This window comes from Mandrillus leucophaeus, unplaced genomic scaffold (genome assembly GCF_000951045.1).
Source record: "Mandrillus leucophaeus isolate KB7577 unplaced genomic scaffold, Mleu.le_1.0 Scaffold1452, whole genome shotgun sequence".
NCBI lineage: Eukaryota > Metazoa > Chordata > Mammalia > Primates > Cercopithecidae > Mandrillus > Mandrillus leucophaeus.
In genome coordinates, this window is record NW_012101424.1 from 84,817 (window position 1) to 95,081 (window position 10,265).

The following is a 10,265-nucleotide window of genomic DNA, read 5'->3' on the forward strand; positions in this document are numbered from 1 at the left end:
TCCTGGCCCTGTAAAGTGTCCCCGAGTACAGGGTTTCTTAGGCTGTGTTTCTCTGGAGAATGTGCTTCCCTTTTCCAGTGGGAAAAAAATCAGGTACCTGGTAAAAGGAGTCATGGAGGAAACCTGGGTAGGAGAGGCTCCCTTTTCAGCCTCATTCCCTAACTTCTTTGGTCCTTGGTGCCTCCAAATACTGAACCTTATGAGAATTATAGTGACATAGATTAGCTTCTCCTCTTGATAAATCTTCCTCTGCTGATACTTATGATACAACTCAATCCTCTATGCTGTGTCAATTGTCAGCCCATTGTCTCTCCGTGTCTCAGAAATTTGCCAGAGACTTACGGGCTGTTTTCTATTCTCCTCTTCTTTTACTTCAACAGGCTAATTTTAATTTGTAATTTAGTTATTGAAATTTCAGTGGGATCCTGACACAGGGAAGAAAGTATGTTATCTGCTGCCAAAATCTGCTACATTTACTATTTAAATGTAAATTCTAAGGAAATGTAGAGTTTACTCTAAAGGTAAATTGTAAATTCTAAAGAAAAGTTGTATGTGAAAGATGCAATTATTAACCCCCCCCCCTTCCACATATTTCCATTTGGTCAAATAGCAGTTTTATGAAACATGCTTTTGGAATAATAAAATTCCTTTAGGTATGGCCTCTGCTTAAATGGAAACACGTTTCTTAGGTGTCTAACTTTTAGATTACTTCCCAGACTGGAATTTATCTCAGGATGCCTCAGTACAATTCCAGAATTCCACTTATGCTTCAATAAAGATCGTTTTCATCTCCCTACCCCAGTATCAGAGCATGGAGTTTCAAAATGAAAAAAGATATCTTCAAGAATGTACCTACTGTTCAAAGTGGATACTAGGCCAATTTTGCTGACTCTCCCTACCACAAATTACCTCTGCTGAAATCCAGACACTTCATCAGGGCTTTATTTATTTTGCTACTGCCATACTGTTTTTACTGATCTCAGTCATCCTCCTCCATTGTGCAGAGATGTCCTTTTTAATCATGTCATCAAATTTAGACAGATTACAGCTGATGACACAGAAATTTAAGGAATGAAGCTTCCCTGAGAGAAATAAGGTGGAGGACACTGGCACCATCTTCTCGGCATTGTTCTTAAATTCACTTTGTTCATCATCTGTGGTCCTACCTGTGACCTCTGGGTGCTTCAGAAGGAGCAGGAGTCCATATCTCAGAGTGGTGCTTGTTGTCTCTGTTCCAGCAACAAATTGATCAGCTACAGTGCCAACCAAGTTTTCAATAGTGAATTCTGACTGTTGGTTGTCCTTTTCCTGGAAATGATTTCATGCAATTATCTGACAAATTATGTGCTAGCATATCGAATTACACTAAATTTAAAAAAATATACTATATTATAAAGTTAGCCAAAAGAGAAACTGGACAATACAGTGTTAGAAAACAAAAACGAAAACAAAAACAACTGTATGGTTTGGCAGAAACTGCAGATCAGTTGACCTAAACTTTATTTCCTGACAGACCTAAAATTCCATTTATGAAATCATATGCTGCTTAGGTTAGTCGCACAGAATATTTCTTTCCCCAGAAATAAAAGCAGAAGTATACTGATGCCCTGTCTTAGTTCAGTATTTGCAATGTAACAAAATGGTACTGGTACAAAAATGGATAGATAGACCAGTGGAACAGAACAGAGGCCTCAGAAACAACACCACACATCTACAATCCTCTGATCTTCAATAAACCTGACAAAAACAAGCAGTAGAGAAAGGATTTCCTACCTAATAAATGATGCTGGGAAAACTGGTTAGCTATATGAGGAAATCAGAAACTGAACCTCTTCCTTACATCTTATACAAAAATTAACACAAGATGGATAAAAGACTTAAATGTAAAACCTAAAACCATAAAAACCCTAGAAGAAAACCTAGATAATACCATTCAGGACATAGGCATGGGCACAGACTTCATGACTAAAACACCAAAAGCAATGGCAACAAAAGCCACAATTGACAAATGAGAGCTAATTAAACTAAAGAGCTTCTGCTCAGCAAGAGAAACTATCATCATAGTGAACAGCAGCTTACATAATGGGGGAAAATTTTTGCAATCTATCCATCTGACAAAGGGCTAATATCCAGAATCTACAAAAAATCTTAAACAAATTTACAAGAAATAAACAACCCCATCATAAAGTGGGCAAAGTATCTGAACAGACACTTCACAAAAGGACATTTTTGCAGCCAACAAACGTGTGAAAAAAAGTTCATCATCACTGGTCGTTAGAGAAAAGCAAATAAAACCACAATGAGATACCATCTCACCCAGCAATCCCAATACTGGGTATATACCCAAAGGATTATAAATCATTATTCTATAAAGATCATGTATGTTTATTGCATATTAAAGGTCATGTATGTTTATTGCAGCACTATTTACAATAGCAAACAGTTGCAACCAACTTAAATGCCAATGAATGATAGACTGGATAAAGAAAATGTGGCAAATGTGCACCATGGAATACTATGCAGCCATAAAAATGATTAGCTCATGTCCTTTGCAGGGACATGGATGAAGCTGGAAACCATCATCCTCAGCAAACTAACATAGGAACAGACAGCCAAATACCTCATGTTCTCACTAATAAGTGGAGTTCAACAATGAGAACACACGGACACAGAGAGGGGAACATCATACACTGGGCTCTGCCGGGGGGTGGGGGGCAAGGGAAGGGAGAGCATTAGGACAAATACCTAATGCATATGGGGCTTAAACCTAGATGATGGGTTGATAGGTGCAGCAAACAACCATGGCACATATATCCCTATGTAACAAAGCCCCACGTTCAGCACAAGTATCCCAGAATTTAAAGTATAATAAAATAAAACAAAATAAAATAAAAATACCATTTTTTATCACTAATAAAATCTTGACTTTGTAAAATGGGGTAATAATGCTCATCTCATAGAAATATGTGTGTATTAAAAATGATGCTACATATGAATTACAAAACATGTTAGTCACACAAAAAAAGAAGGATTACTTTGAGGGTACTGATGAATTGCTCAACTGTAAGAGTTTGAATAAGTAGAGATTCAAATGTAGATCTTCTATATATTGACTGTAGGACCCTGAAAATGAATTTGAGATTCTCTGACCTCAGTTTTTTTATGTGCAAAACAAGGCAAGTAAACATGCTGAGTGTATTGATGTGAGGATAAATTTTAATGTCTACTGGTTGTCTGGGCCATTTCATGGGACATTGCAGGCCATCCATAAGTGGCAAGTACAGTAATCATCAAATATGTGTATATATATCTCCTTTCTCAGTTCTCAAAAGTCTATGTCCCAGTGTTCACTGTGTACTTTGACATAAAGCTTATCCTGGAGTTGCATGAATATGAAGTGGTAATTGATTATGGAGAGGAGTTTTCTGGAAAAGGTATTTTCCCAGTATCCAAAAAAAGCTAGGAAGGAGTTGGTAGGGGTGTGTGTGTGTGTGTGTGTGTGTGTGTGTGTGTGTGTGCGCGCCTTTGTATGGGTAATGAGGCAGAAAGGGAATGGAAAACAAACACTTGAAGAGCTCCTAAAACTGACCTTGGCCCATATGTGTGGCTGTTGAAAATCAGCTCCCTCTTCTTGCCTAGGACCTCCCTCCTTGTTTTTGTTTCTCTTCCTGTTAGGATCATTTTTAGCGATGGAAAGACACGTAAGGAGATCTGGCTTTTCTTTCTCATGACCCTACGGAATTGTGGGGTAGCGAAGAGGAGCACTGGGGAAGCATGTTCAAGGGGAAGCCCACTGTCTTGTGCAGGAGTTGAGAAAAACCAAGGGTGGGTGACTCTACTCCTGTCTCTTATACACATCTAGATGTGTATAAGAGACAGGCAGGAGTTGAGAAAAACCAAGGGTGGGTGACTCTACTCTGCATCACTGACCTTAGCAGTCAGCCATCCTCACAGATAACACTGGAAAATTTCAGTGGTGACCTGATCTTTCATTATAGATGGTTGTTGTCAGTCCTGATGTAGAGGAGGGATTATTTGGAGGAGAGAGCCAAGATTGCTGCTGTGTACCTGTGCTGTGTTTACATAGGCATAACAGTGCATACAGTGTGGGTATACAAGGTCACTTAATCCTTTTGCTTCAACTTTGTTTCTTTGTTTTCAAATCAGAAATCATGAACACAAGATTTGAGTTCATTTTCAGAAAGAGTTAAAGAACAATGCTTTCTCCATAGCATAAATGTGGTTTATCTCTTCCAGAACACTTCACCAGAGAACATTTAAGAATATACTTCATTTAAGAATACTTCTCAACAAAATACTAGCTAACATAATTCAACAGTATATCAAAAAGATAATCCACCATGATTAAGTGGGTATCATACCAGTGATGCAAGGATGGTTTAACATATGCAAGTCAATAAATGTGATACACCACATAAACAGAATTAAAAGCAAAAATCACATGATTTCTTACTAGATGCTGAAAAGGCATTTGACAAAAACCAGCATCCCTTTATGATTAAAAGCCTCAGTGAAATTGGCATACAAGGGACATAACTCAATGTAATAAAAGCCATCATGACAAGCCCACAGTCAACATAATACTGAATGGGAAAAAGTTGAAAGCATTGCCCCTGAAAACAGGAACAAGACAAGGATCCCCACTCTCACCACTCCTCTTCAACATAGTACTGGAAGTTCTAGCCAGAGCAATAAGACCAGAGAAAAAAAATCAAGGGCATCCAAATCAGTAAAGAGGAAGTCAAACTGTCACTGTTTGCTGGTAATATGATCCTTTACCTTGAAAACCCTAAAGACTCCCCAGAAAGCTTCCAGAACTGATAAAAGATTTCAATAAAGTTTCCAGATACAAGGTAAATGTACACAAATCAGTAGCTCTCCTATACACCAACAGCGATCCAGCAGAGAATCAAATCAAGAACCTAATCCCTTTACAATAGCTGCAAAAATAAAATAAAATACTTAAGCATATACCTAACCAAGAAGTCAAAAGACCTCTGCAAGGAAAACTACAAAACACTGCTGAAAGAAATATAGATGAGACAAACAAATGGAAATACATCCCATGCTCTTGGATGGGTACAATGAATATGGTGAAAATGACCATACTGCCAAAAGCAATCTACAAATGTAATGCAAGTCCCATCAAAATACTACCATCATTCTTCACATAATTAGAAAAAAAATTCTAAAATTCATATCAAACCAAACCGTAAAAGAACCCACATAGCCAAAGCAGACTAGGCAAAAAGAAAAAATCTGGACGCATCACACTACCCAATTTGAAACTATACTATAAGGCTATAATCACCAAAACAGCATGATACTGGTATAAAAATAGGCACAGAGACAAATGGAACAGAATAGAGAACCCAGAAATAAACTCAAATACTTACAACCAATTAATCTTTGACAAAGCAAACAAAAACCTAAAATAGGGAAAGGACCCCCTTTTCAACAAATGGTATTGGGATAATTGGCTAGCTACATATAGGAGAATGAACCTGGATCTTCATCTCTTACCTTATACAAAAACCAGCTCAAGATGGATTAAGGACTTAAATCTCAGACCTGAAACTGTAAAAATTCTAGAAGATAACACTGAAAAAGATAACACTTCTAGACATTGGCTTATGCAAGGATTTCATGACCAAGAACCCAAACGCAAATGCAATAAAAACCAAGATAAATAGTTCAAACTTAATTAAACTAAAGCACTTTTGCACAGCAAAAGGAACAGTCAGCAGAGTAAACAGACAACTCACAGAGTGGGAGAAAATCTTCACAATCTATATATCTAAGGAATGACTAATATCTAGAAGCTACAACAAACTCAAACAAATCAGTAAGAAAAAACAAACAATCCCATCAAAAAGTGGGCTAAGGACATGAATAGGCAATTCTCAAAAGAAGATACACAAATGGCCAACAAACTTATGAAAAAAATGCTCAACATTACTAATGATCAAGGAAATGCAAATCAAAACCACAATGCAATACCAACTCACTCCTGCAAGAATGACCATAATCAAAACAATAAAAAAAACAGTAAATGTTGGCATGGATGCGGTGATCAGGAAACATTTCTACACTGCTAGTGGGAATGTAAACTAGTACAGCCGCTATGGAAAACAGTGTGGAGCTTCCTTAAAGAACTGAGAGTAGAATTACCATTTGATCCAGCAGTCTCACTACTGGGTATCTATCCAGAGGAAAAGAAGTCACTATATGAAAAAGATGCTTACACATGCATGCATGTTTATATCAGCACAATTCACAATTGCCAAATTACGGAACCAACCCAAATGTCCATCAATCAAAGAGTAGATAAAGAAACTGTGGTGTGTATATATGTGTGTGTGTGTATATGTATATGCACACACACATACACACACACACCACATATATATATACCATCATGTATATATACCATGATAAAGATATATGATGGAATACTACTCAGCCATAAAAAGGAGTGAATTAACAGCATTTGCAGCAACCTGATGAGATTGAAGACTATTATTCTAAGTGAAGTAGCTCAGGAATGGAAAACCAAACTTCATATGTTCTCACTGATATGTGGGACCTAAGCTATGAGGATGCAAAGTCATAAGAATGATAAAATGGATTGTGGGGACTTGGGGGAAAGAATGGGAAGGGGCTGAGGGATAAAAGACTACAAATATGGTGCAGTGTATATTGCTCAGGTGATGGATGCACCAAAATCTCACAAATCACCACTAAAGAACTTATTCGTGTAACCAAATACCACCTGTACCCCAATAACTAATGGAAAAATAAATAAATAAAGATAATTTGACATCTTCCATTCTAATTTGGACGGCTTTTATGTCTTTTTTTTGTCTGATTGCTCTAGCTAGGACCTACAGTACTATCTAGAGTAACAATGATGACAGTGGGCATCTTTACTGTGTTTCAGATCTTAGAGAAAAGGCTTTCAGTTTTTCCCCATTCAATATGATACTAGTTGCGTGTCTGTTGTATATGGATTTTACGTTGAGGTATGTTCCTTCTATCCCCAGTTTTTTGAGGGTTTTCTTCATGGAGTGATGTTAAGTTGTATCAAATGCTTTTTCAGCATCAATTGGAATGATTATATTGTTTTTAATGCTTCATTCTGTGAATATAATGTATCACATTGATTGAGTTGAGTGTGTAGAACCATCCTTACACTCCAGGGATAAATCCTACCTGGTCATGATGAATGATCTTTATAATGTATTGTTGAATTCACCTTGCTAGTATTTTGTAGAGGATTTTTGCATCGATATTCATCAGAGATATTGAGCTACAGTTTTCTTTTTTTGTGTGTCTTTGTCTGATTTTGGTATCAAAGTAATACCAGCCTCAAAGAATGACTATGGAAGTCTTCCCATCTCCTCTGTTTCGTGGAATGTTTTGAGTAGGATTGGTATTCATTCTTCTTTAAGTATTTGGTAGAATTCAGCAGTGAAGCTGTCAGGTCCCAGGTCTTTCTTTAGTGGAAAACTTTTTATTACGACTTTCATCTTGTTACCTGTTATTGGTCTGTTCACGCTTTTTTATTTCTTCATGGTTTGGTCTTGGTATGTTCTATATATCTAGGAATTTGTTTATTTCTTCTAGATTTCATAATTTATTGTCATATAGTTGCTCATATCAGCCACTAATGACCCTTCAAGTTTCTTTGGTATTAGTTGTGATGTCTCCTTTTTTATTTCTGATTTCATTCATTTGGATTTTCTCACTTTTTTTCCTACTTAGTCTGGCTAATGGTTCATCAATTTGTTTAACTTCCCCCCTCAGAAGAAAACACAACTTTCTGCTTCATTGATCTTTTTTCATATATTTATTTTAAAAATAACTTATCCAAAATCTGTATTTATGCATCAAGGTTTACATTTTATGTCTTGTACCGATGTCATTGTTGACAACTTATATTTCCACTGTGAGAATCCCAATTGTCTGTTTCTCTTAGTATTTTCCTTTGGGTCCATCAGTTTTCCTTTTGTATTGTTTTTCATTTCAATTTCATTTCTTTCTACTCTGATCTTTATTATTTCTTTTCTCCTACTAATTCTGGGTTTGGTTTGCTCTTGCTTTTCTACTTCTTTAAAATGCATCATTAGATTGTTTATTTGAAGTTTTTCCTCTTTTTAATGTAGGAACTTGTAACTATAAACTGCCACCTTAGTACTGATTTGCTGTAGACTCCAGGTTTTCATATGTTGTGTTTCTATTTTCAGTTATTTCAAGAAATTTTTCAATTTCCTTTTTAATCTCTTCATGGACTCACTAGTCATTCAGGAGCATACTGTTTAATTTCCATGTATAGGAATAGTTTCCAAAATTCCCCTTCTTATTGATTTCTAGTTTTATTCTATTGCAGCCAAAAAAGATGCTTGATATTCTTTCAAATTACGTGAATGTTTTAAGAACTATTTTGTGACCTAACATATAGTTTATCCTTGAGAATGATCTGTGTGCTAAAGAAAAGAATGTGTATTCTGTAGCTCTTGAATAAAATGTTCTATAAATATCTATTAGATCCATTTGTTTTATAGTGCAGATTCAGTTTGATGTATCTTTATTGATTTTCTGTCTGGAATTCTGTCCAATATTGAAAGTGAGGAGTTGAAATCTCCTCCTATTATTTTACTGGGGCCTATTTCCCTCTTTAACTCTAATATTTTCTTTGTATATCTGGATGCCTTAGTGTTGGGTGAATATATATTTAAAATTGTTACATCCTCTTGCTGAATGACCCCATTATCATTATATAATGACCTTCTTTTTCTCTTATAGTTTTTGTGTTGAAATCTGTTTTTTCTGATATAAGTATAGCAATGCTGCTCTTTTTTGGTTTTCATTGGCTTGGAATATCTTTTTCCATCTTTCTATTTTCAGTCTATGTGTCTTTATAGGTGAAATATATTTCTTTTAGGCCACAGATCATTGAGTTATTTTTAATCCATTTAGCCACTCTACAAAGTTCAATTGAAAAGTTTAGTCCATTTTCTTTCAATATTATTATTGATAAGTAAGGACTTACTCCTGTCATTTTGTTATTTGCTTTTGTTTGTTTTTTAGTCTTTTCTTCCTTCTTTCTTTTTTTTTTTGTCTTCCTTTTAATGAAGGTTATTTTCCCTTACAATATAAGTTAGTGTCATGCTTTTAACTTTTGTGTCTCCATTGTATTTCTTTTTTCTGGGGGGGTGGGGGGTTGAGGTGACCATGGCACTTGAAAATACTATCTTATAATTCATTATTTTAAGCTGACAACAACTTAACACTGTGTGCATTAAAAAAAAAAAAAAAAAGCAAAAGGAGAACTAAGAAAGACCATATACCTTAATTTCACTTGCCCACATTTAAAATTCCTTTTGGTTGTTTTTAAGATTGTCTTTTGGGAAAAAATATAGCTATTATATTTTCCATACTTCTTTTATCCACATTTATGAGCAACGATTGCACATTTTTAAATCTAGTTGAAGTTGTCCCACCACTTATTTATTCTTCGGTCATTTTATTTCAGTCTTTTTTTCCCCCTTTGTTTAATTTAGAATCGTTTCTTCTCTTATGTCTTCAAATTCACTTACCTTTCTTTGTAGTTTCTAATCTACAATTCAATCCAGTGTGCTTTTCATTTCAGACCTTGCATTTTTTTCTCTAAGTTTTCAATCTGTGTTTTTTTTTAATATATCCCCTTTTGATGAGTAGTATGGCCAATCTTCCCTCTGCTTTCTTGAACATATGGAATCTAGATATTCAGTTATAACTATCTTATTTTCCTTGTCATGAATTCAATCATTGTTTAATTTTTAAACCTACTTCTATATATTACTTTTTTCCTCATATCTTCCCCTATATATTACTTTTTTTCTCATATCTTCCCTTTTGCTTGCATGCCTGATAATTCTTGTTTGGATAAAAACCATTGTGATTTTATGTTAAGGCTGCAGAAAATTTGTATGATCTTATAAATACTTTTGTGTGTTCTTCTGAAATGTAGTTAAGTTACTAGAAAACAGTTTTATCCTTTTGAGGTTTGTATTTAACTTTAGTAGAGCACATCAGAGCAGCTCTTAGCCTATGAATTATTTTTTTCCATTTTACTGAGGAAATACTCTTTGAACACTCTACCTGATAGCCAATGAATTAGAGGTATTTCTCTCTGGAGGATGGTTACAGAAATTCTTACTAGCACTATGTAAGCCCTTATGTTGTTCCCTGTGCTCTTTTCT

At 35.4% G+C, this 10,265-nt stretch overlaps 1 protein-coding gene across 1 annotated transcript in view; it reads right to left on the reverse strand.

Annotated features, from left to right (window-relative positions):
- Positions 1 to 945: 945 nt before the first annotated feature.
- Positions 946 to 10,265, reverse strand: part of LOC105535382 (cytochrome P450 2C9-like) — a 79,723-nt gene continuing 70,403 nt past the window's right edge. The window contains exons 7-8 of the mRNA XM_011974451.1: positions 3,590 to 3,733; positions 946 to 1,308 (exon numbers count right to left, since the gene is read on the reverse strand). Of these exons, the coding sequence (XP_011829841.1) occupies positions 946 to 1,308; positions 3,590 to 3,733 (507 nt within the window). The remainder of the gene's footprint in view (positions 1,309 to 3,589; positions 3,734 to 10,265) is intronic.